This window comes from Rhamphochromis sp. 'chilingali', assembly GCF_963969265.1.
Source record: "Rhamphochromis sp. 'chilingali' genome assembly, chromosome: 15".
Classification (NCBI taxonomy): Eukaryota; Metazoa; Chordata; class Actinopteri; order Cichliformes; family Cichlidae; genus Rhamphochromis; species Rhamphochromis sp. 'chilingali'.
Genome location: NC_137942.1, coordinates 16,102,657 through 16,129,702, shown reverse-complemented (window position 1 = coordinate 16,129,702; position 27,046 = coordinate 16,102,657). Strand labels below are relative to the sequence as shown.

General features: G+C 39.7%; 3 protein-coding genes across 5 annotated transcripts in view; 2 read left to right on the top strand and 1 right to left on the bottom strand.

Moving 5' to 3' along the window:
• The window catches only part of prkcab (protein kinase C, alpha, b), a 122,687-nt gene extending 117,616 nt beyond the window's left edge, over positions 1 to 5,071 (top strand). For all 3 annotated transcript variants that reach the window (XM_080905367.1, XM_080905366.1, XM_080905368.1), the window contains 2 exons: positions 181 to 321; positions 2,618 to 5,071. In XM_080905367.1, the coding sequence (XP_080761493.1) occupies positions 181 to 321; positions 2,618 to 2,782 (306 nt within the window). In that variant the 3' untranslated portion in view covers positions 2,783 to 5,071. The remainder of the gene's footprint in view (positions 1 to 180; positions 322 to 2,617) is intronic.
• A 2,162-nt stretch (positions 5,072 to 7,233) lies between these two features.
• cacng5b (calcium channel, voltage-dependent, gamma subunit 5b) lies at positions 7,234 to 17,203 on the top strand. Its single transcript, XM_080905643.1, has 6 exons — positions 7,234 to 7,416; positions 10,639 to 10,894; positions 12,772 to 12,858; positions 13,539 to 13,679; positions 13,763 to 13,908; positions 15,791 to 17,203. The coding sequence occupies exons 2-6, from the start codon at positions 10,699 to 10,701 to the stop codon at positions 16,049 to 16,051; spliced, it is 831 nt and encodes a 276-aa protein (XP_080761769.1). The 5' UTR covers positions 7,234 to 7,416; positions 10,639 to 10,698; the 3' UTR covers positions 16,052 to 17,203.
• A 3,033-nt stretch (positions 17,204 to 20,236) lies between these two features.
• cyth3b (cytohesin 3b) overlaps positions 20,237 to 27,046 on the bottom strand; it is a 42,146-nt gene continuing 35,336 nt past the window's right edge. The window contains exons 11-13 of the mRNA XM_080906350.1: positions 25,258 to 25,329; positions 24,953 to 25,107; positions 20,237 to 22,490 (exon numbers count right to left, since the gene is read on the bottom strand). Of these exons, the coding sequence (XP_080762476.1) occupies positions 22,418 to 22,490; positions 24,953 to 25,107; positions 25,258 to 25,329 (300 nt within the window). The 3' untranslated portion in view covers positions 20,237 to 22,417. The remainder of the gene's footprint in view (positions 22,491 to 24,952; positions 25,108 to 25,257; positions 25,330 to 27,046) is intronic.

The window sequence follows — 27,046 nt, the reverse complement described above, 5'->3', positions numbered from 1 at the left end:
AGCTGGTTGAGTGTCAGTCTGGCTCTGCATAATGTTGCCGATGGAAGCAAGGATTCAAAATATGCCATTTCTATATTTACGTTTTTAAGATCCTTTCACAGTCCTCCTGCTGTCCTATTTTTACCTTCTTCCCCTCAAGCTGCCTCCATCTCTTCTTTTTCTTCCTCCGTTTGTCACCAGCTGATGACCAAGCACCCCTCAAAGCGTCTCGGCTGTGGCCTGGAGGGTGAGAGAGACATCAGAGAGCAGGCCTTCTTCAGACGCATCGACTGGGAGCGCCTGGCCAACAGAGAGATCCAGCCACCATTTAAACCCAAAGTGGTGAGTGGAGGCTGAGTGTGCTTCCAACATGAAAGAACAACACTGAAGCTGTGCTGTGCAAAAGTCTTAAGCCACCCCTCATCTCTTTATATTTTACTAGGAAAATTGGAAATAGTTGCAACTAATAAAATATACAAACATGCATGAAAATCCTGTATATAAGGCTAAGAAAGAATTTGTGTAATTCTAACGACCTTGAAAGTCAACATTTGGTTTGACCACCTTTATTCTTAAACATAGTCTGAACTCTCAGCTTTCTTGTCATTCCTTTCATTAGTCTTCAGGAATAGTTCTCGAGGCTTCTTGAAAGACATTCAAAGCTTTTCTTTGAATGTTGGCTGCCTTTTGTTCTGTTCTCTGTCAAGATGATCCCACGCTTCTTCTGCTTCTCAGATTTGCATTGCATAGTGCATCAAAAATTAATAATTTGAACAATTTTGACAAAATTCCCAACATCGCTGGCTGAAATGCAGCCACTCCATCCTGACCTCCTCCATGCATATTGGCGATGATTTGAACCAAAAGTTTGGAAAAGTAAGCCTGGATGCTACTGATTTACATTTAAAATGAATTATCTTCCAAATTGTCTGTAATGTGTAAACAAAACACTGCTTCGTTCATTGAGTTAGATGCCCGTTTTTAACACTTAAATCATTTATAGGTCAAAGTTAAATGGATTAAAAAATTAAAAATATTCCCCTGAAAATGTTCGGGTACAAGGACATCACTGAAAATGAGTGAAAAAGCCCAGAAATACAACCTGCACTGTCAGTTTGCTTAATCCTTCCTATAATATTTGGCACTAATGCGTTAATATATTTTTGTTTTATTCTGGAAATTTCCCGGATAATTACTTATTATGTGATTTTATGTGTTAGTAGAATTTTATGAATTCAACACATACTTGGAGGTGAATTAGTTTGTTTGGTGCTTTTTTAAAACATATATTTTTTTGTGCATTTAGTGACACGTTCTATCATTTCATCTTTGCCTCAGCTTCTTTTTATCAATACATGGCTCCAGCTGAGCTAAACGGAAAAAACACCTTTTGTTGTATTTTTTTGTTTCTATGTTGCATTTCGTGAAATCTGTTCCTTCAGGTGAATATTTCCAGATGCAGAAAGATTTGATTGGTGTTTACATGGTCTAGTATAATATCACAAATGATCGTAAAGCAGCAACGTTAAATTATTTATTGGGGGTTTATTCACCTTTCGGCAAAAAAGCCCCACAAAAAAACAATAAATTCAAATAAATCATGCAAAGTGGGACCTAAACAATTCTAAAGAACACAAACATAAAAAACAAACACTCGTCTTTTGTTTGTATTCTCGTTCACCTCCAGCTGGTGTTGTGGTTTATATGCACTCTGAAGAACTGAAGGCTGCATCCCAGCTGCAGCCACCTGCCCCGCTGCCTGCTGCTGACACCTAAACATCCTGCTGTCACCACAAACGCTCCATTCTCTGTTTGCGGACCCCCACGTGCTCCATCCCCTCGCTGCCTACAGCGCTTGAAGCAACACAACCGCTGCCACCAATGATTAAAAATAGCTCTCCAAGAGCAGAGTTCCCCTTCACTTCCACACAAAGGCCCTGATAGATGCCGGGTTGCACAGCGGATGTGTCTGCCTCTCCTCACACAAGGGGGAGGAAAACACTGCTAAAAGCAGATCCATCCATTCAGGGGGCTATGCGGTGTATCACAGTTGTGATCTCGTACACTGTGTCATTAATTGGTCTGAAGGGACTGCCAAACAAAGCCTCCATCTGAGCCTTTATGGTTTGGCTTCTGTAATATTATAGAAGAAGCTGAAAATGCCTCACATGCTGATATGTCTCCTGAGGAAAATGCGTTGGGAACAGCAGGCTCTGAAATGCACTACAGGTTTGTTTTTGTTGTGGATTATTCATTCAGAGTGAATTCATCTCATTTTCCTGTAAGTGTCGTGACTGTGCACAACACACGGCTATAACCGTATATATATTCAGCAGTTTAGACACATGAAAGCCCCGAGCGGGGCCACAAACCGATGCTAATGACCTCCACTGTGGGTGCTTAGGGTTAGCTCCTAATCTAATTACAGCATCTGCCCGGCTACACATCAGGCTTTGACATTTTCCTGCACCCCTTCCCTGGGACTGTTGTGAAGCTTTCTAACGAAAGCGAGGAAGCGCCTTTCATCATGCCACTCCAATCCTGTTACTGTTAACCAGCTTTTTACTGCCCGGTGATCAAAAAGATAACTGACCCTTTTCTGCATCTGACATCCCTTTTTTTTATTTATCTCTTTCAGTGCGGCAAAGGAGCAGAAAACTTTGACAAGTTTTTCACGCGTACCCAACCCGTCCTCACCCCTCCGGACCAGCTGGTCATTGCCAACATCGACCAGGGCGAGTTCGCCGGCTTTTCCTACATCAACCCTCAGTTCCTCCATCCATCCCTGCACAGCGTGGTATGAGGAGAGAGAGAACGGAGATTTTAAAGAAGGAAAACCACACAAAAAAAGAATGACTGTCACTGTATACAGGTTCTTTCCGGTCTCAACCAAACACCCCGCTGTCAACAGACTCGATTCATCCTCCGCAGTGCTCCGTCTACTAGCTATCAACACCCGCATCGAGAAATGACCGAGGAGAGAGGAGCAAAGTGTGAAAACCATATATGTACAATCTAAAGAGAATCGCTTTCCCAAACATCTCACAGTATGTTCTTTTATTCTAACTCTCTGCCTCTTTTTCCAGACCCGCAGCCTTTACCTTGTGAACAAATATGTGTCAGTATCAGTTACTATCTCTTTAGGTATTTAATCAGTTTTCCAGCTCATCCCACCTCTCATGCTTCCCCCATGTCACCACACAAAGAGCTGCAATGCACAACAAATACGGAACCTATTTTTTCTGCTCTGTCCCGGCTTTATCTACTTCTGAACTGCTACATGTGTAAATTATATTTATATACTAAAAGAAACAAACAAAAAAAGAGGTAGTATACTGTGTGCCAAAGTAGAAGTGGAATAACACATTTCTATTGCTGTCCTTGTAGTGTTTTTTTCTCCACTCTTCCTCCTCTGGCCTTTTTTTCCCAGTGAAAAAAAATAACCGAAACCCTTAAACAGGGGCTGTTTGTATCTGTTGTTTTGTAGCTCATGTAAAACTACAGTATACCTAACCTGACATGGAGAAGCTGAATCAAACTGTGCTACAGTTACAAACTGTCTAGGTTTTTTCAATGCAACAGATGTTGCCTACAGTGGCTATAGGGTCAGAAAAGTGTGGCTAAAGAGTCGCAGTGTTTTGAATGATAACGATGCTATTTTCCATATGCACAAAGCAAATCTCTGTTGCATGCTTATTTTCTGACTCTGTACGAGCAGTAGACTCTAGGATGCATTACACGTCTGGTATCATTGTAAAGTTTAGTATTACGATATAAACAGCGTTGATATATAACTGTCGTACGTTTTCTTCTAAAGAGAGGGTCCTAATTGGGAAAAACAAAAAAAGGGGGTTTGTCCCTGTTTTAATGTTCTGTTTAAAAGACAGCTTTTACGTTCAGAGCGACGTCTAACCCCTCTGTCGTGAGTCGACCGTGTTTTTGTTTTATTTATTCGTTTCTGGGGGGTCTTTTATGTAAATATGTTTCGAAGCGACGAGCTACTTGCAGATTTTATACTACGAACTGAATGTGCTTTTATTACCGTAGACGGTTCGGACATTTCTATGTTTAGATTAGCCCTAAGAAGAGATATATAACATTTGGCTGAATCTTTGGTAGCTTTGGTATCAGCAAACCTTGTTATATGTATTTCCACTACTTATCCATTGTTTTCTACTCAGTGTCATATAGAGAATATGCAGCACTTACTGTGCGTGGAACCGTTGAATGCCCTCTTGCCTTGGTCGTCTCAGGGCTGACTCCTTATGTAACTAAACCACGTTAATGCTAATGAGGATTTCAGAGCCCTTCCTGCGGGGCCGAAATACGTCCATTCTTTATATATATCGTGTGTGCATGCGTGAGGCGAGGCCTGATCTAAGCATGAGAACGACCCCTTGCATGAAATACAGAGATGCCTGGTGTGGAGCATGAAGTTTCCCACCTTACCGCGCAGAATTAGACAAACCCCCACCATCCCAGTCCAAGCAGCATCGTGCGCTTTCATGTCTCTTCCCAGTTTCGCTGTCATGTAGCCGGACCTGTTTGGCTAAAATGCTGAAATATAAGCAGACAAATGTGTGTAAATTGCTTCTAATGGCTTTTTGTTTACCGGTGCCAAACAGTCTTTTTTTGATTTCAGTCAGGTGCGTCAAGCAGTTTGTTTATTTCTGTATTTCTTTGGGGTTTTTTGTTTTGTTTTTTTTTGTTTGTGTTTTAATTACCAATATGTACAAATTAAAACAGTGAATCTTCAAAATGAACTGCCAAATTAAGGAAGACTTTTTACCACAGCTTTTAAGCCCTGCAGCTGTCACATATATCAGGACCAAAATGAGATCTCTACGTTTAATCTGTGTGTTTACATGTCTCACATTGAGAATCTGAACTGAAAGAGGGATTTAAAAACAAAAACAACCCCTTAACAGAGATCATCATAAGTTGGGCTAGTCAGGGTACAGAACCACTACAGGCTACAGTTAGAGCCACAGGGATGTTTGTATGTTTCCTTTCACTGCCCTTGCTTTTTGTTAACCTGATTCTTCTCGTTCCTCTGTTATTTGTGGTATGACGGATACTGTGCATAAATAAAGTATGAAAATGAAAATATTCCTTCGCTCTTTTTCATTGTGGACTTTTTCTTCTAACTCTGTATCGTAGCTCTTAGTGGTCACGTGTTAATCTGCGTTTACATCATGTCACATGTCAATGGCACACGCAGGCTTTCTCTTGCTTTGAAGGAGGGTAATTTGACCTACTGGATATCATTCATTTGTTTTCTTACCTTAGGTTTAGATTTTATGGTTTAAGTTCTCCTTTGCCAGAGTTAATAGCGGTGGCATACCACAGGCCTACACTCGGGCAGTGTGACTCACAGCTCAAGTTATTGCAGTAAATTTCCTGGTTCTCACTTTTGCCTCATAGTATTTTTGTCTCACGCTGAAATGCCTAAAGTAGCAAGCGCATGAATGACATTATGCCGCATTGTTTTCACATCGCTGTGTGTTTTGTACACACTGCACCTGACAGAAGCCAGATGGCACGGGCGTGTGGTTTAAAAGCTTTTACAAGCAAAACTTTACAGTTTTGCACTTTACACTTTACAGAGGTCGGTTAAGTACAACTTCAACACTGTTACTTGTGTTACTTTATGCTTTTTCTTTACCTTTTAACCTTTTTGTTCCACCAATCCCCATTTGACTTTATTTCACAATAAATAATGCATAAAAGAAAAGACAGCTTTTTGTTTTTTTATTTATTTCCTACCAATTTAATCATGTCACCGCCACCCTTATTTGGCTTGAGGAAAAGGAGATTAAATTACCAGTGATTGAATTATGCATGATGTACTGTATATGTTTATTTTGTTCCACTATCACAGTATACAAGAAAGCCTCAGAGAGCGCAACTCCCCCCAAAGGACAAGTGCTGTACTAAACCTTTTTATGTTTTGTTTTTATTGCAACATGATCGAGGGTCAAATGCTTAGCCAACCAAGGTACTCATGTTCCCCAAGGCCTCGAATACTGTTGTGAAGTTTGAAGATGATCCATAAAAAACGATATCATAAAATCTGTGGTCACTAGACTGCTAACAAAGAGGCAGAACAAAAAACTGAACCAACTAGTGCCACTGGCGCTTTTATTGGGTTCATCTGGACACTGTAAATATCTAATCAGCCCATCATAGGGCAGCACGTTTAGACTTATAGACGTTGCAGTGCTCTGAAAAAAAAAATCCCTGTTGATGCCAGAGGTCAGAGGAGAACTGACAGTCTGATTTGAGCTGACAAGAAGCTAACAGTAACTCAGATAACCAGTTGTTAGAACCAAGGTATGCAGGAGAGCATCTCTGAACGCACAACGCGTCGAAACTTGAAGCGGAGGGAGTACAGCAGCTGAAGATAGCAACAAGTGCCACTCCTGTCAGCAAAGAACAGGAAACGGGGTGTATAATTCACATGGCCTCATCAGAACTGAACAATAGAAGACTGGAAAAATGGTGCCTGGTTTGATGAGTCTGGATTTCTGCTTGTCAAAGTCCGAAGCTATAGGGTCAGAATTTAGAGTAAACAACATGAAATGTATTACATGTCATGTATCTATAGTTCAGCCTGCTTGTGAAATAATGTGGCGGATACTTTTTAGCACCAAATTTTTGGCACCAACTGAGTACTTTAAACTTTAAACACGCAGCCTACCTGAGTACAGATGCGTCCGTTTATGACCACAGTGTACACATCCTCCGTGCAGCTATTGAAGTGGCCAGAGAGTGTATATGAATCACAGAGACCATTTTACAGCAGAACAAACGACTAGTTGTTCGAATAATGTGAGAATATAATCAGGGTAGTTTTTCCATCCCTGATTGGAGGTGTGTTTTCTTTAAGACGTGACCATAAATGGATAAAATGCTAGTTTATAATATACAACATGGATCTGTAAAGAATTTCATTACAGAACATAAACTACTCTATCCTTTTCTGATTGGAGCTGTCCTTGGTCCTGATAGAAACAGAGTGAGTTTATGTAAAGGACATCACACTGACTTAAATTCACTGATTCATCGCAGAGAGTTAATCAAAGCTTTGACCAGTTGGCTCATTAGCAGTGGAGTGGACTCGCTTTGATAGCAGGTCTCTCTCTCTCCACAACATCAACAATCCCCCTCTCTCTCTCTCTGAAAGCACGCAGCAGAGAGCGGGACCAGCGGTCCGTCTCAGTTTATCTCACGGACTGTGTCTGCAATGCGTTATCTCTCTACCCAAAGATTACACAGTTTTCCGAACGAATTCGTGACCGACTCGACGGAGCAACGCCGATCTTCCTCCGTAAGTCAGACCTTCAGCGGGCAAACTGCAGGAGTGAGGTTTTAATTCACAACTCTGGGCGCAATCTCTGCTCCGAGTGCAGGAAGAGCCAGACGGATCATAAACAGGTGCGTGTGATAAAGTCTCTCTCTCTCTTTTTAAATTAATCAACAGCTTTAATCTAAAATGGTCAACTATTTTTAATCCTTGATTCCAGTTACCTGCAATGATCTGTTTCATTTGAGTATTGAGTTGGAGTCTAATATTCCTACACAAGTCTATGCACACAGTACTCCTTAGCTCACTATGTACCCATATCTTAGCTGTTTACTTCATTGTGACAACATGTTTGGTTTTAATAGGAGTAACAATGAAACTGTGCTTATAACCTTCATGGTCAGAGTTCAATCTTGGATAAGAAGAGACGTTTGAGGACGCTTAGTGTTGATTGTGGATGAAAGAGCTCCTTCATGTTTGATAAGTGAAGTGTGAATATTGTGCACTGACATGTTATGGAGCGATAATGCTAAAAGGAGTGTTTTTTCCATCCCTCTAAAGGAATTTAACCTGTGAAGTAATGACAGATTATAATAGTCATGTAGAAACCCAGTATGTTTTTTTATTACATTATATTTGTACATTAATCTTTTCCTTTATTACTATTTCAGAAAGATATAACTGCATATTTGAAGAATTCCAGTGTCCACTTATTGTTTACTCACCTTTTTGTTTGTTTGTTTGTTTTTAAAAAATGTGACCTATAGTGAAGCAGATTTTGCACAAATATCTTGATTTCTATTTCTACTTAAAATAATGCTGATTGCAGGTGTACTGGTGGTCTCTGTGTTTTCAATCCTGACCGTGTAATTGCAGTGTTCCCGGTTTGTGTATTGATCCTTTAATATCTGTCAGCACGCTGCTGTCACTAAGTAATAAAATACGTGATTAAATGCTCTGGATGGTACTGGATAACAGTCTGACTTGTGATATATGAATATTGGCTGTTTCAGAGTAAATGAGGTGACCTTGTTGGGGGATGATTTAGATGATATGGAGGGTGTTTCTACTGATAAAATGTGATCTCTTAAAGAGCAGACACTGGCTTTTTTAGCAGCTTAAACTCTAGTTGCTTGAGGGGCAACAAAAAGAAGTCTTTATGCTGATTAATGTGCTTGTAGAGGGAAAATATTCCTATTTATGCAAAACTGTTTCATAAATATGCTGTGAATTAGCTACTATTTAGCCCCCTTTAATATCTGTCCTCTACTTGATCCTTCCCCCTTATCACCACCCGGAGATTATTCACATGGGGTTCCCAAATGGGATGTAAATCATCACCTTGTCTCTTCAGATGATGTCTCATTATGTTATCAGTCGGCCAGATCCCAGTGCTGGCTTGCACTGTTGGATTCATGGCCGTAAAATGTCAGAAGCTCGTCTTGGATTTCAGATAAAGTGACCGTTTGTATTCATAGTAGCAGACTGCGACACATTTAATGTACCTCTGCCTGGAGGCTCAAACAGGTTTTATTGAATCACACTTCATTTTCCTTTTTGTGGGAGGTTGGATAGTTAATTCTCGTGACTGAATTAGTATTTTCTGTGATAATGAAACTTGGAGTCAAATGTAAAAAGAAAAAAAAATGCTACAATGTTTTTCCACTCTTTCTCTATTTTGATTTCTCTCTGAAAGTGTCAAGGGGCACACAGCGACACACCTCAAGCACCATCACAGTTTCTGTAATGGAAACCTCTTTGTTGAAGTTTGTATTTACATAAATATGCAAAGATTTTAGAAGTTATGGTGGTGTTTTATGAATCTGAACATTGCTCTTTAATGGAATGAATTGAGACTGGGAAAGCTGCCAGACTGATGAAATATAAACATTAACTCCATCATGAACCGCGTACTCTTTATTTAAGGAAGCTTGTTTCTGCCAATAAAATAACTCAAAATTTGAAGCTATGAGTCCCACAATACTGACTCTCTCAAACTTTCAGTTTACTTCTGAGTAATTTGAAATTTCATGATATCTAACTCAACTTAACTCAACTCAACTCCAGATTTTGTGATATTAGCCTGAAATTTTTACTCATAAACAGCAAAAACAATAAACAAATACATAGATAAACAAATAATACAACCAGCACATCCTGAAGTGTGCAGTTACCTTAGCTTAGCACAAATATTGGGGGGGGGAGATGAATAACTAGCTTGTTTCCATCCAGGTGTTAAACATATAGTAATCACAAAGCGCTGTTAAACAAAACAAGTAAAAACTAGGAATATGCACAATGAACAATGAAAAGAATATTAAAACACAGCTGCTAGCAACACAAAACCATGTTAAAAACATGCTAAACTCAGACGGTAAAACAATAATACCAAAGGAAACTCAACAAATCCACAAAGTTAGCTAAACATAGCTGGCATTGTAGACTGCGTCAAAGTCCTGATGTTACAGACTGAGAGACTGTGTCCTCCCCCAGTCTTCAGTCTTATACTAGCTTCAGCTAAATGCAGCTAGCTGCAAACAAGGCAGTGAGCGGCAGTCTGTTTATCAAGAAGTTGAGATAAATAGTCTGGAACAAGCTAATTTTCATAAACAGATACATGAATTACAAAATAGTGGAAGGCAGATTTTGTTGCTTGTAGCCAGTCACAGGAGCTGATTTCCCAGTTTCTTCATGCTAAGCTAATTAGGTTCATGCTAATAATAGTATTCTCAACCTTTAACCCTGTAAGAGTTTTTGAGACCTCTACATTATAAAAAAAACAAACAAACAAAAACAAAACCCACAAACAGAACCCTAAATAAATTGCACAATATATATATTTTAAGCAGTAGATTACAAAAGAAAAAAAATGCTAGTTAAAATATAACTCAAATTAAAACTCATATATCGTTAGCTTCATAGCATAATTGCCTAAGTCATTTGACTAAGTCAATGACTTAGGCACTTATGCTATGAAGCTAACGATATGCAAATTAATAATTATAGTTAATGACCACTTGTTTTTATTTGTCAGAAGGTTCAATAAATAGAATTTTCTGGAAATTATTTTGTGGTTCAGGCTTTTTAGGGTTTTTTTGTCATAATTGTGTAAATAACATTTTGAATTTTGTTAAAAATAAATAAAAATTCACATTTTATATGTCACAGGATTTTTTTTAAACTTTTGTTTGGTCGTAGCTTTTAGAGGTTATAGTTTGTTTTTTTCTTAGTGTTTCTTTTCTTAACGTTTTTTTTATTTTTTATTATTATTTTTATTTTAAGCATCTTTTTTGGTGGTTTCTGTTTCCAGCTTCTTTTAAAGTGCCACATCCATCTCCCTTTTTCTCCTCCAGCTTGCTGCTTGGATTATTCTGTATTTTACACCGGCTGCTGGAGCTCACCCTGCTGTGGCCATGAGTGCATGCAGCAGGAAGGCCTTGACTTTGCTGAGCAGTGTCTTTGCAATCAGTGGCCTGGGGCTGCTGGGAGTGGCAGTGAGCACCGACTACTGGCTCTACCTGGAGGAGGGAGTCATTATGCCTCTGAACCAGAGCACTGACATCAAGACCTCGTTGCACTCTGGCCTCTGGAGAGTCTGCTTTCTGGCTGGTTAGTGACTAGATTTTAAAAATTAAGGAAATATGTGGGTACGGCTATCTCTGTGCTCCTGAAATTTGTCAGTTAGTCATGGATGAATCAAAAGTGTAGAACAGATAACGCCACTGGATTTTACTCTCTCACATTCAAGATCTTCATCATCTCTACAGTAAAGGTGGCGACAGCAGCAAGCTGTCACAGTGATGTATCATCATGTAAACCACCAGCATTCATATTCACACACATTCACAATTACTTCATCACTGTGTGTGTGAGTGGAAAAGAGAGCTTGTGAGTAAGTGTCGAGTACAAGTAAAAGTGATAAAAAGAGCAATGAGGAGACAGAGGATGAGTCCTCGTGTCTGTGTGACGTTGTCCTGCACAACGTCATGACTGTGTAGCATTTTAGAGCATTTTCAAGCTAAAAAAGGCCATTAGGCAATATCACTGCAGTGAAGTAGTGGATATGTTCTACTTATGCGTGACTATCAAGGTCAGAGCTGCAGTGTACTGTGTGTTCTGCACTGTGATCAATTTTCATCAGGTTATGCTACTGTCGCTCCTCTTTGGGAATCAGAACATGCAAAAACTGACAATTTTGGACAAAGTCACTCCAATCTTGACGCTAGTGAAGGTTTGAATCTTGTTATCTTGTTACAGCTGTCACTGTAACAAGATAACAAGATAGCCATGTTGTTCAAAAACATCAGATAATCTTTTGTACCATCAGCTGTAGCTGTCCAACCTTCTCGTGTCCTCTTTTGGTCCCTCTCTATGTTAGTAACACTGCTTTTACTCTTCGTGACAGACATGTGAAATTATAGAACAGGGTTACATAATGTGTAAAAGTACCCTAACCTCTGCTGATGCAGTACCTACAGCATTCCAGGTCTCCTCTGGCATTAACATCAGCACAAAAGCTGTGCACCGGGAGCTTCACGGCATGGGTTTCCATGGCTGAGCAGCTTCTGTATTTGGGATGGCTCAGTACTTTTGTCCATATATTTTGTCTAGAATCATCTGGGTAGTTTGTGTATTCACAGCATTTTGTAAATGTCCGTATTACCCTATGTGAGTCCCAAGACTCCACAGTGAGAAGGTCTAAGTGAGTACAGTGGAAAATAAGTAGCACAATAAGACAAAACAACACATTCCCACATACAGACACTCGGTCATCACAGGAACGACTAGAGGAACTAGTTCCTGTCTCAAAACTACCTTTGGTTACAATGGATAAGTGTCCCACGACCAAGCTATTATTTTAAAGCTTGTTTTCATTTAAATGGTCACATTCACATAAAGAAAGCATGCACAGAATCACCAAACAAATCTGCTCAAAAACAAACAAACAAACAAAAAATATTTCACAAGTTTGACAATTTTGCCCCAAAATATGTTTTAAAAGGGTTTTTTCCCCTTATGAGGTAGACTTCTACTACACAACATTATAAGTTCATTTACAGCTCATTTATGAAATTTCTGATCATCCAAGAGCAGCTGAGCAAACATCATTCAGCAAAAATAATGAGTAGAGATCCCTGCCACCACATCTAAAACTGTTGTGAGCCTGTGTCAGTATGTGTCATATGATTGTCACTAAGTCAGTTATATGGGGCAGGAATTCTCCCACAGATTTCTATTTAGGACTCTTTGGCTGCCATGTGTCTCTCAAAATGCCTCTGCCCACATGCCGACCTCTTCTCTGGCTGTTTCAGCCTTTTGCTTCTGTTCTCACTGATTGTTAAACCTTCTTTAAGCTCCACTTTAATTCTAGTCATTTAAATAACTGACTTTTAATCCTCAAAGAGTTCTGCACATCTGTTTGTCCGATGTTTGCGAGGGTAAATTCGAATGAGTCTCACCCTCACTTCTGTCTCGTTCCTTTGCAGGTGACGAGTCAGGTCGCTGCTTCACCATCGAGTACATCATGCCAATGAATGTCCAGCTGACGTCAGAGTCCACAGTGAACGTGCTCAGTAAGTACCAGCAGGACACACCGCCTCCAGCTGCAGCTTTAGGCAAAAAAAAGTAATCACAACTAGCACTTGTTTATATTAAAGGCTGGGGGCATTTTTCAGTCTGAGAACTTGTTTTCCAATAAGCTCATGTTCAGAAGTCTGAATGCAGTGAGATCACATACGTCTGACTCATCTGAACCCTCACGTCGCCGCCTGCTCCTCCCTGGAATACTTATTGCCTCTTCACAGACAGTCCTTCAGTAAAACTCAATGTCAAAACTTAACTGAAGGATAAATCACTCCATTTAGTCGATATAATGAGCTCCAGTGCAGCGCTCCATTTGGGGGAATTTTATTCTAGTTTTTTTATTTCAAGACTCATTGTTCTCCATCCTCTTTCTTCTGTGGTTCTCTAGTTTGAATGTAAAACTATTTTCTATCAAAGACGACAAATTAAAAAACTGCTGTATAATTAAAATAGATCAAAACAGGCCCTAATTTCCCTTTGTGATATTAAGATAATCTAAATGTAATTTTTTCCAATTTCCACATTAAAAGACTTTTATTCTGCTTTTTTTCTTATTTATAAGTATTTAGTATTTTTTTTCATATCTCAGCTTCTTTGGCTCGATCATTTGTTTAGTGTTTTTGTGGTTAAACAGCAGGCTCCTTCATCTGCTCTTTATCCTCCTCTTCAGAGATGATCCGTTCAGCCACTCCGTTCCCTCTGGTCAGCCTCTTCTTCATGTTCATCGGTTTTGTCCTCAACAACATCGGCCACGTCCGCCCTCACCGCACCATCCTGGCATTTGTCTCTGGAATCTTCTTTATCCTCTCAGGTAAGGCAACTCCTCCTTTCTCTGGATCATCTCCTGTCGTGTCTCCCTTTTACTTTTTTAACATCCAGTTTCTCTGTCCTCAGGTCTGGCTTTGGTGGTGGGCCTGGTGCTGTACATTTCCAGTATAAATGATGAAATGCTGAACAGGACGAAGAGCAGTGAGGCCTATTTTTCCTATAAGTACGGCTGGTCCTTTGCCTTTGCTGCCCTCTCCTTCCTGCTCACTGAGGTGAGAAGCTGAACATAAAAAAAGAAATGACTTTTACTGCTGTTTGGCACGGCTGTGGATGCAGCATCCGTCAGTTCACACGCTAAAAAACATTCAAGAAGAAACATGTTTATATGTTCATATGAATAAATCTAGATAACATAAAAACATTGAGCTCTCATTGCCACTGTGCACTTGTTGGCATGTGCGGTAGTAACAGGAAGGTAAATAGGAAGGATTTTATTTTGAAATCTCCTCCTTAAAATGACTGTGCTCATAGTATTGAGTGTTTACTGCCCTCCAGGGTTCACATTGAGGAAATACAGGATTACCTCAGGTAAACAGTTATTATGATATTATTATTAACATGCATGAATACAGATGTTTACAGTATTCATATACTAGTTATTCTAATGTACTACTGAATTGATAAAAAATGTAACTTTCAGTTATCCTGTATTCATTACTTATGTTTTTGTGTTTGCGTGTCATTCTGTCTGTAAACACAATGGCTCCAAAGTTTTAAATGAATTCATAGAGATGTAGATTGACTGATTTATTGGTCGAAAATTGACAAAAAGCCTTTTAACTTAAGTGTGGAATATGTTGTCAACATATAGAAAGTGCCATTTAAAGATTTAAAATATCACGTTACATTTGACCTCTGACCTCTCCTTCAATGTCAATCAATTGATCTGAAGGTCAAAGTAATGAAAATGCTTTATAGAGCTTATTGAGGAGACAACAGGTTTTCAGACTGATGACAACATGTTAGCATTTTTGAGTACATGTTGTGTAATGTACATTACATTAATGTGTTACAAATGTTTAAATACATTCAACAAGTCAGCAATTTGAATACATGAACAATTTTATAATTGTTGGGTTTTTCATTTTTTGTGTTTGTATTAAAAAAGCACTACTCAAAATTGTGTCAAGTATATTAAAATAGGTTTCAGAAGGGAAAATAACAGCTTCTTAAACTATGTTTAAAAAGAACAAAGAAAACAAACTGAATATATACAAAATACAATGGCATTCCCTTCAAAGTAAAAGCTGCCCAGAGAGTGAGCTGCCTTGTTGGAGGTTTGGTTTCACTCTTGTTTTTGTTTGTTTAGTTTCTTTTTTGTGTTTATAGCTCATGAGCTCATCAGAGGTGAATCACAAATCATTAGAACATTTCATTTCCAGTTTGAGTGAATTTCTGTTCAAACAGTGTAAATATCATCTTATGAACAGCACCCTCAACAAGGTCACTGCTGAAAAGGCTGGCTGTTTGCACAGCGCTGTATCGAAGTGTGGTAATGCAAAGTCAACTGATTCGACACAAAATTCAAGCTGTTTGAAGTCCACTGTGAACTTTCTGCAGTCTGAGATGATTTGGGGTGTCGTGTAATCTGCTGGTCCGAAGTCCGAAGTCAATGTGGCCTTCTACCAGGAGGTTTTACCACGCTTCATGCTTCCATCTCCTGACAAGCTTTCAGGAGATGCCAATTTCCCTTTCCACCTGCTCACAGTGCCAAAACTACTACCAAATGATTTTCTGACCATATTATTACTGCGCTTGATTGGCCAGCCAGCTCACCTGACCTGAACCCCACAGAGCATCTTTCAAGAGGAAGATGAGAAATACCCGACCCCAAAATACAGACAAGCTGAGAGCTGCTATCAAAGAAACCTGGGCTCCAATAACACCTTAGCATAGCCACCAGACACCTCCACCTCCATGGCACGATGCACTGATGCAGTAATTCATGGTCCCAACCAAGTACTGAGTGTATAAATGGACATACTTCTCTCTGTCTTCTAATAATTTCAGATTGCTAATTACTGAATGTCTTAAGCTATAAGCCATAATGATCATATTGTTATTTATGAATAAACTGACTCTTCCTCACTGCAGAGCGCCGGCGTCATGTCAGTCTACCTGTTCATGAAGCGCTACGCAGCAGAGGAGCTCTACCAGCCCCGCCATCCCAGCTTCTACCGTCCTCGCCTCAGCAACTGCTCCGACCACTCTGGTCAGTTCCTCCACCCGGAGGCCTGGTCACGTGGACGGAGCCCCTCAGACATCTCGAGTGAAGCTTCCCTTCAGATGAGTACCAGCTACCCTGCTCTCCTCAAATGTCCTGACTATGATCAGGTGTCCTCTTCGCCCTGCTGAAGGGTGGTTAGTAACCTACCAGTTACTAAAGAGTCACCGAGGCATTGACAAAAGGCCAGAGTTTAAGATACAAGGTTGATATTTAAGTGTGAGTTTGCACCATTACGACCGTGGTCAAGTGATTTGGAAACCAGTTATTTTCAGCAAGTTGTTGTTTGTTTTTACGTTTTTTTTTTTATCAGGTCAGAAAAGATTTTGGGGAGTTTGTTGTTGTAGCAGACACGACTGCAAAATCTGCAGATTTTAGAAGAAAATGGTCATTGTGCCACTGCTTCTGCAAAGATCTCAAAAACATTTAAATATTTTTTTTTATTTTCATGTTCAGAAGGTCAAGTATAGATTACTTTGAACTGTATTTTTACTGTACCTGTGCTTTTTACTTTCCAGTGCCTCACAGCTGTTTCTTTGCTTCCTTTTGTGATTTAAATGAGTGTGCCATGTTTTAGGACCTTCTATATGTGCTAGTATAGATCACATCAGTGCAATAACAATAATATCAGAAGGCACAATAATATCTGTGGTTGATGTTTCATTGGATGTGCAGTTTCAAAAGCACACATTTCGCTCAGAAGTTGCTCATGATCACAATCAGCAATACCTCTGCACTCAGAGCCAAACGTAAAAAAGAGTAGAATGTAAAATGTGTCCGGTCATTTGCAGTTTGTATTTCTACAGAGTTTCATTTACCTCACATTTGTGTTAAACTATGAGCATGTTATTGGTTACTGTTTGCTGCAAAAAACACTTGGCTGCCTTTATTTTCCCTTAAAACTGATCGAAAACAAGCCAGTAAAACTGCCTACCCAACTACTACACGTGAGGCTCCATCTCACAAAACCCTACAGACAAACGCTGTTGTGCAGTTGAAGGGCAGTTCATTCAGATGTGGTTCTAATTTTCAGTAATGTTGTCATTTGACACCTTCAAAGGCAGCAGGAAAACCGGATTGTCATCAAACTAAAGGCAACATATTCAAGACATTATGTTGAAATGCCTTTGACTCTTTATTTAGCCATACATTGACCCAGAATCTAACATGAAATCATAGATACTTGTTTTATATACACTGGTTTTTGTTTATATTTTTAGATATATATATATATAATATGTCCAGATTACATGAATTCATGATGTTGTTCCTGGTGGAGCTGCTAGAGATCTTTGTTAAAAGGGCGTTGCATCTGTAAAATAAATGTCTGCCATACAGTTTTCTTTTTCCTTTTTCCTTTTTTACATTTTACCCTGTGATTCCATATTTATCCACTGGGAGGCAGTGTTTGTCCTTTTCTTTCCTCAGCTCATTTTTTTTTATCAGTGTGCAAATCTGCAAAAACAAAACCTGAAGTAACCTTTGTTATTTATGCACACTTCAAATCCAAATATAAACACTGACTACCTAAGCTTACGCAGTGACTAACTGAGTCAGTCTTTGTCATTTACAGTACTGTGCAAAAGTCTTGAGCCATCCCTGAATTCTTTAAAAATAGTTTGCTCCTAATTTTCTGAACGTCTTTCAGCATTTTCTTTGGACGTCGGCTGCTTTTTCACTCATTGTCAGTTCATTTCCTGATCGTTTCCTGATGATTTAATTTTGTTAAGTCGCTTAACTCTGACCCATCAATCATTCCAGCATAAAAAAGGCACCTAACTCAACGGATGACCTTGAGTTAGGGGCACTTTATTACTAACAGCCTGTAATAAAAACACACACTTTATCCATTTCTATAGTGAATGCAGTTATGCACCAACAAAGTGACTCCCAAAATGACTGTTAGCTGGAAACGGGGCATATTTCATTAACAGTATCTGAAAGGCATGTTCTATGAAATAGGAAATCAAAATTGGTCCCAGTGGATGGATGACTGTCAAGAAGCCATTCTTAAGGAAGGGAAACAGGGTTTTCTCCCTGAGGTACGAAATTAGAGTAACATTATTGAAGCAGTGTGGGATCATCGTGATGGAGGACAAAACAAGAACCATCCAACATCCAAAGAAGAGCTTTGAATGTCCTGCAAGAAGCCTGGAGAACTATTCCTGAAGACTACTTATAGAAATGACAAGAAAGTTTGCGTAACAGACTTCAGGCTGGTTGGAAAATAAAGGTCGTTGTACCAAGTATTAACTTTTAGGCTTGTTAGAATTGTACACAATCTGTCTTTGCCTTATAGACTGTATATACACGTGTGATGGTGCATCTTTCAATAAATCACTGCACCTATTTCACATTTTCCTTACAAAATATAGAGAAATGAGGGGCAGCTCAAGCCTGCTGCACAGTACTGTAACTGTGATGCCTCGCTCTGCTTTTCTAATAAACTGTGTTAAACCAAGTGTGTCCATCATTATGCTACCTGCTCAAATACAAGTTATAGCCACAGTTTTCCAAACCTGTCTTATAGTACAAAAGCACAATAACAACAATATAGCATTAACTATTTTTGACTGTCCGATTACTTTTGAGACTGTGAAAATAGGGAACTGTGTATAAAATGGACTGTAATTCCCAACCAGTTAATGCTCCACAAACACACAGTATTGCTTATGTGATTTAAGTATCACGGACATTTTCAGCATTAGCTCTCATTTCCATTAAGTCGTTTTTAGCATAATAACATTACGCTGCAATGAATGGAGTCACAAGCTGCACACTTTGTGTAGAATTTTTTTTCCCCCATGGATGATAATCAGCTGAGCACTGGGCCCATAATACTTTAATATACTATTTTAGTGACCTATTTATTAGGTACACAATCATTTATTAAGTATATACAGACTGCTTTTGAACTGGACTGTTTGTTTTGCACATTAACACAATTTGCACACACAATTTTACCTCCATAAAACATACCCGCATACAAAGTTGTCATTGTTACAGGCACTAGAAGTGCACAGGTGGGTCAAATTTGATTATGAAAGCTCCAAAATGCAGGAATAAAAGCTATCAACTTAAATGATGAGATGTGCTGTTACATAAGGAGAGCTATACAGGGCCATAGAAATACATCAACCCAGCAGCAGGACCAGCATCTGCTCTGCTAGAAGATTATCCTTGGGCTACTGAGGGGCATCTTTCTGACTAAACTATCAGAATCAGACTCCATGAGGGTGGCATGGGGGCCTGCTATACTTCAGTGGGACTGATGGTCCACTCGTTTCATAAATTCAGTGGCAAGAGTGTGCAGGCATTTCCTGGATAAAGGAGGTACTAATGCCTCAGGAACCTCTGGGATGATATGTATCTGGGTATCCAAGGCGACCAAATAGAGCTAAAGCTCATCAATGCTTTCATCCAGGACAGGACGTCCCTACAGGACAACATGTTCAAACTTTGTCTAATCCTACCAGTTGTGACAAGAACACTAGCAAAAAGCAAAATTGGAAAATAATCAGTCAGGAGGGATAAGAAGAGAGTAATGATCTGTGACCACCACCTGTGAAACCTTTCCCTAGAGCTGAACACATCTGTATCCCAGAAGTTTATCTGGCTTTGTCTTACCGTGCTGACTAAATATTCCCTTATTTTATTTATTTGTCTTATGAATCTACTAAAGCTGTTATTATTTAATAGGGATGTTTTCCTTAGGTTTATTATGTAATGAGCCGCTTATATTCACATCATTGACATAAATGGTGTGTACAAAATAAGAGAAACCCAGTGAGCACTGTAATAATCATAAACACTGAATCTACTGCAAGAAAGCTGTCGTTTTATTTAAAGGTAAATGTACCTAAAAACGTAAATCTCTGCACATAATAAAGCATAAAAATTTATTTCAGTATCTGTTTTACCACAGAAAACACTGAAGCGTATGACTTTTCATTTTGGTTGATGATTTTTTTTCTTTGAGAGAACAGCAGAAAAATAGTAAAATTAAAGATTCAGGTTTTTGTGCATATTTCTCTGAACAGCCTGTAGAGGGTGTTATTGCTTCACTTATTGTGCACGTTAACACACAAATCCAATAGGTCATCCTTCACCTTTCCCTACTTCCTGTTAATTTACCACGTGTTTGCCAGGATGCAGGTATACATCACTGCTCCCCATCATGGAGGATGACCTCCGCATTCACAAAAACAAAAACAGCTCATCGTGCTCTAAGCAGCCTGAGTGCTTCATTAATAACAGCTCATTATTTATGCGAACAAGTAGGTCAGGACCGGCATTAATAATGAACACACCACAAATCTGCTTTATGTATACTTTATGTAGATACACGTAATGTACAACGTGACCAATAGCTTTTACAGAGAATATAAAAGTTAATGTAACTATAAGCCCACACAGGGCAGTAGAAGATAATATCATGCCCTGACCACAAGGCTTTCACTGTATTTTACAATTATATAGAAAACTACTGGTGTTTTTGACATCATCATCATCAATTATATAATCACCATCACTGATATTACTTTAGTATAATCATCATCATATTCACCATAATCTTCATCATCATCATCATCATCATCATCATCATAAATACAACCACCTTTCTCACTCAGTCATGGCTTTTTAACGGCGTTGTCAGTTATTTATCCAATATTCATCATCCCCATATATTTTATAATGATTATGTTTAAGGCTTTTGCAAAGAAGACCTCAAACTTCAGCTGATGCAAACTGCCAGTCGGCTCAAACATGGTTACACACAGAGTTTGTGCATACTACAACAAAGAGACCAGAAAGCTATACATTGTATATACAAACATAACTTAGGCATACACTGCTGAACATTTACAGGTAGTATTAAACCATTTCACAAATGAAAATAAATACAAAAATGATAGCTGGTTATTAGATATAGAAATGTTCAAAGAGAAGAAACACAAAGGCAAGCAAGGATCTTTAGGAGTACGAACCAAATGCAAACAGGATCACGACAACACACCGACCTTCACTCACATAGGCCATAGATAAGGGAAAGGAAAAAAAGAAGCTTAATTGGACTGGTACCTAACTGGGCTTCTGCACAGCCAAAAATAAAACCCACTCAGTAGATAGACTTTCTCAAATGAAAGCGCTCTGAAAGTTCTAATCCTTAAGATGTCAATGAAATGAGATCCTGGTTTGACAGCTGCCAACAAATGTTATCCTGCTACTGTTTCATGTTAAAAGCATTTAAAAAGAGGGCTTTTATTGTGAAGCAGTCATAGGTACATAATATATTTCTCACTAAGATTAAGGCTGATGGAAATGGGTTACCCCATATTACATATGTAAATTATTTAAATAGTATATTTGCTATTTTTAAAAAATAATTCGATTAAAGGTGAGGAAAGGTGTGAAAAAGTCTAGTTGTAATCAAAGTCAAAACACTGTAAACAGCAGACAGTGCTGTAGTTCAAACATTCACTTCTCGAGCTGAAGATGCTTGGGTCGATCTGCAGAGGAGGTGCAAACGTGTGGGAGCTACCTGCTCTGGCGACCCCTCGTAAGGGAGCAGATGTTCAAAATGTGTGACAGGATACCGTCAAACCAGAGGTGCTGAAATCTTAAGGATTGCAACTTTAAGTCCACAAAGAGAGTTGAATTTGAAACTTTAGCAAAAGCACCACTGCTACTCAACTAAAGTAAGAAAGGATGCACGTTACAAAATTCTCTGCTCCACACAGATAAATGAAATCAGTCCAGCTGACTGTAAAGAACCTAAATCTAAGCCATCTTTTTGTTGTTGTTGTTGATGTCCTCTGAGGTTACTCTTCAGCCGTGGCACCTTGAGAGAAGAATTCAGCACCAGAGTGAGATGACGACGTGGTCCAGGTGAGGTTGCACTGCGGTCATAACCACGTCCCAAACGTGTCCGTCCATCCCCTCATCCCACCTCCCCCCTTCTCCAGCAGTCACCCTTACATTTTGCGCACCGTGTCAATGACCACACATCTGAACTGATTCTGAATAACAACTTTTTTCATAAAGCACAATGGAGGGAACACTTGCATCACTTATGCACCCATACTGTAGATGCGGTATGCACCGATAGCATGCACACTGCTGCATACACACAAATACAAACATATTGGTCTACAATAACCCACATGCATGCATGTGCACCTGAAACATGGCAGTTGGGCTTTAGGGAAACCTATAAATATCTTATAAGCATGACTGGGGAGGTAGGGGGGTGTATATGAGATGGAGGAGAAACAAACTGGCTGGAGCGCTGCTTTCTCCCCAGCAAGTGTGTGATGTCTCCCCAGCAAGTGCATACAACTTGTGGAGAGTCCAGGAAAGAAACCAAAGTCTGCCTTCGGGGTTGAAGTCAGCTCTGTGCTCTTCAGTCCAGCTTTGCAGTGTGTGTGGTTTATGAATGCATGAACTTAAGGAGATAAAGATGGAGGGGGTTTGGAGGTTCACCTGATTGTCCCTCTTCATTTCTTGTTGGCGATGCGTCTCTTCCTGGTGGCCAGCATGTCGTAGAAAGGATCTCTGCTAATGCTTGCCCTAGAGAAGCCAATCAGAGGACAGCGATGAAATAAATAAGAAGGCCACATGAGAGGAGGGTCTCAAACATCTTTGATATGGAAATGCAGGCACATTTATACAAACGCATGCTTTAACTAGATCAGAAAAAGAAAAAGAAAAAAGTTAGTGGAGTGACCTAGTTAGGTTTCCATGGTTTCTGAAGAGGGACCCGCTCTCCTATTTTTTGTTTGTTGTCTTTTTTTTTGGATAGTCTGGTTTGCTGGAACCTTGCACTGATTCCCTCCTCCAGAACCTGGCCAAGAACGTAGCGAACCATGCAGTCGCACACGCTCTCTTCCTCTTGCTGCAGGTTTATAGGTCTGAAGGAGGGCAAACAACAGTCCTGCTTATAGACTCTTCTGCTTAGTTTGGGGGGGGGGGGGGGGGGAGGAGGGAGTAAAGGCAGCCTACAAAGGCAGCAAGTGAGTCAGGAAGCCATTTGGGCTCTACCAAAAAGCTCAGTTTCACGGCTGCTAAATCCTGTTAGCACCAGCACAAAGCAAGAAGAGGCTCAACCCCCCACTGCGGATATCTCTGATTCCCTTTATAACGCCACACGCTAAAGAATGAGTGTGTGTAAGATGACTATCCTCTTTCATACTCCTCATTGTTGTGTTCTACAACCCAATTTTGTGAAACAATAACTCCACTGTGGAGAAATCAAATCAGAGCGCAGCTGCCACAGCTAAAAACCTTCTCCACCATTTTTCAGTCCTGGAAATGCTTCTTAAAAACTGATACATTGACTGGAATTATTTAATTTTTTTTTTCTAAAACACACTTTTCACTTCAAACGTGTCACACTAATTCATACAACAGCAGCTCACTTCCTTAATTGACCTACTTGGTCCAACTTCACTTCCTGACACTCAAGATGAGCAGATAAGGCCTTGCCTCTATAATCATCTCTACTTTAAAAAAAAAAGAGGCAAATCATAATTTCCATAAAAAGCCTTTTATCTCCACAGAACCCCGAGTCCTCTCGGACCCCTCTGGTGAAGTGCAAGCTGTGACTTGTTAGCTTTGGTAGATGTGAGTGCGTCACCCCTAGTTTGGAGCTGCCTGTGTTGGATAGGTTTGCTGGCTCAACCCTGGTGCGTTATACGCAATGTCTAATCCCCCATCATGTCTCCTGTGAATACTCTGATAGTATAGAGAGGGGAGGTGGATGATTGCACTACATTATGGTATATAAGCACTCTGTTCTGCTGAGCCAACTCTCTTTGACATTGCACCACCGTTTATGCAGGCGATTACAAAACATCCAGCATTTAGGTCATTAAAAGCAAGGTTATCACAGCTGCCAAAGCGATGGTATACTCACTGCCAGCGTGAATGTATACGATCTGATGGAAATAAAACATGTTGTTATTCGTTTCACTGTTTAATTTAAACACTGTAGTAAAATACAGTCACGTGAAAAAGAAAGTTTTTGCAGTCGTCATTTGAAGCAGTTGTTTTCTGTAGGACTCTATCGTCTCACATCACTGCGGAGGAACTCTGGCCCACTCTTCTCTGCAACGTTTCTTGAGATCATTGAGGTTTGTGGACATTTTATTTAATGCACAGCTCTCTTAAGGTCCTGCCACATTGTAGCACCTTGGTTCTACAAAAACAGGTAAAAATGCTGCTATGCTTTGGACTATTGCCTGGTTACATGACCTAATTTGCACCAAGCTGTCAGACAGATGCTCTCTCTTGTGACTGCAGAAAACTTCGGTATACAGAGCATGTAATGATGGACTCAATGACTGTGAGGTTGCCAGGTCCTGTGGCTGCAAGACAAGCCCAAATCATCACGCCTCTACCACCATGCTGCAGAGCTGGTATGAGGCGTTTGTGCTAATATGCTGCGTTTGGTTTTTGCCAAATATGGCACGAAGCAATGTGCTTCTGTCTGAAGAACATTGTACCAGAAGTCTTGTTGTTTCTTAAGATGAAACTTTGCAAACCCAAACTATGCTGTCATGTCCTTTCAAGAGAGAAAGAGCTTTCTAATGAAAACCTCTGCCTTTGAAAATAGCAGAAAAATAGCAGACAACAGAAAACAGCAAACAGCCGGAGCTGGTGTTTGATGTTTGTGCAAGTTTGAACGTGGTGAAATCACAGAAGTATAAGGGTCAGAACAGGACTTCGAGAGAGATATAACAAGGTGCTCAAGAAGATGACCTTGAATGAGATCACCTAAACTGAAATCAAGTCAGGTTTTTGATCTCGTAAGACTTTAAGACTGCACCTCATATATTCAAGTTGTCTAGATTTAATTGAAATTAAAAAAAGAACAGGTTAAAACTGGTTTCTGCCTTAAATGAATCCAACATCAAGGAAATCACATTCACGGATTTTTTTTTATTTTTATTTGTTTATTCTGACGTAACAACAACCATTACTGGTTTAACACTGGATCTTTGTGCCGTCATTACTATTACGAGGAATCTTACTTGATGGATTTAATCCACTCCTCCTTCTCCTCAGGCGTGGGTGCTGATATCCTGTATACTACATGGTTTCCCTCCACTACACGCCCATCTGCCTCTGTCTTACAGGCTTTGATCACCTGGCCCTTGTGATTTGGGTTGTAGAGCTCAAAACAGTTCTGAAGGAGGGACAGAGAGGGGTCAAAGGTCATCAAAAACAGGTGCCAGATAATTATCTTTGGCGAAGAAATATTTTAACAAAAAGAAGATTTAGTGAACACAGTAACCAAGGGGAGAAAGGCTGAGGTCTCTAATCAGGCAACACTCACAGGTTTCCTGGGCTCCTCCACCTCCCTGATGCTGAGATTCTCCAGTGGGATGATCCCACGAGGCTCCTTGTCCTAAAGGAGAGAGCGATCAAAAGCAGGAACATGAGAGGAGGGGAAAAAACAACCAGAGTTAGACAGAGATAGATAGAAAGAGCAATTTAGAACAAAGTCAAAAAGCAAGTATTAAAGAAAGAACAGAAACCAGAAAAGGAGCAAGGGGAAGAAAGGGGAGATCAAAAATAAAAAAAAAATCATAAAAAAATGGCATAAAATGAGATTTCTATAAGAAAGAAACACTGGAACAGCCTTACACAGAAAAGAAAAATCCACTGTGATTGTAGCTTGTTGCCCCCCCACTCCCCTCCCCTCTACTTGTGCATGCTGCAGTCTGACCAGAGGACGGGACATAATGATAGTGTCCTGAAGGATAATACTACAGCAAAGAGAGGACAGTGCTGATGTGGCAGCAAAGAAACAAAGGCCCTGGTGGAAATCTTCAAGCACTATTGGCTAATTTTTATAGTAAGGGACAATGATTTAATAGTAACCCATGCCAACCTGAGCACATATGACAATTAAAACAGTCTGCAACATTTCATCCACTGTGGCCACAAGACAAGTATGCGATAATTACACGCTAGAGTTTTCTTTCTTTTCTATGACCCAGTAACTTTAGTAGCTTATTGCCGTTTTGTGCAGAAACTAATACAGAAAGGTGACAAACCATGTTAAAACTACATTAGTTGTGCACAAGGACAAAGTCAAAAAATGAATCCCAATGCAGAATTGCCAGAACTTCAGTTCCTAGAAGGGCAACTTCAGGGTCTTAAAATGCTTAAACGACACATTTCATAGCAGAAACAAGCATGTTCATAGTTTGGTGGTTTGATTCTGTACAGCACTGCATTTCCTCTTCATTGTAACTGTAGTGTGACACATTGCTGGGGGTATGGCCACTTTTAGTGACATATGCTAGACTCCATAGGCTTCTTTTTAAGCGGGATCTTTAGACCGTGTTTCTGGTGCTGGTGCCTTTTTTATTTTTAATTAAATTATTTGATAAATAAATGTGGCTTGCTATGCACATAACATTGTGTCCAAGAAGTCTTTTATTCTATGTTACTTAGCGCTGATTAGCAGAACTAATCTGTGCTAACTGTATGCATATCTGTGCCATACATGCATACAGTCTATGGCTGAAAAATCGTGTACATATGCTGATTAGTCATCCACACTCTTGTCCAAATATGGTCACTTCTGGCTCCTAAGAAAGATGGAGGTATTTTTTCCTGGTCTTGTGTAGTAGGCGGGTCCAGCGAGGTGGCGTACCACTAATCCCTTCTTTGACTGCTATCTAAGAGCTTTGAAGTAGTAACATTTTCTCTTTTCTCCCCTTTTTGCTTGCTTTGTTTATGACTACCTACATAGCTGTTCTTGTTTTACCATAAGTTTAGTTCAATTAAACAGATTTTGAATTAAAAAAATAAAAAATAAAAAAAAAATCACAATTTTCACATTGTGACGTGGTCTGTGGTGCCACTGCAGGGGGGTGGACGCACCGGCACGGAATCTGCAATCACGCCTCGCCGGCTTAAAAACTGAACTAGGTCCTATTACTTTGAGACCTGTACTATGAAGCAGCATTTGGTCTCTTCCGGTTAACTTCAGAGTTAACCCTGGGTTTTTAGCACCGCAAAGGTGGTTCAGTTCTTGTTCTTTGGAATCGGAGATTAGCAACAGGTGTGAAATTGCCACCAACTGACCAATAAATTCTCAGAAAATAGCATCA

Bases quoted from the DNA above. Each gene is read 5' to 3' on its own strand.
- cacng5b (XM_080905643.1), top strand. From the start codon at position 10,699: ATGAGTGCATGCAGCAGGAAGGCCTTGACTTTGCTGAGCAGTGTCTTT. The intron at 10,895-12,771 runs GTTAGTGACTAG...GTTCCTTTGCAG, and splicing joins GAGAGTCTGCTTTCTGGCTG to GTGACGAGTCAGGTCGCTGC. The intron at 12,859-13,538 runs GTAAGTACCAGC...CCTCCTCTTCAG, and splicing joins GTCCACAGTGAACGTGCTCA to AGATGATCCGTTCAGCCACT.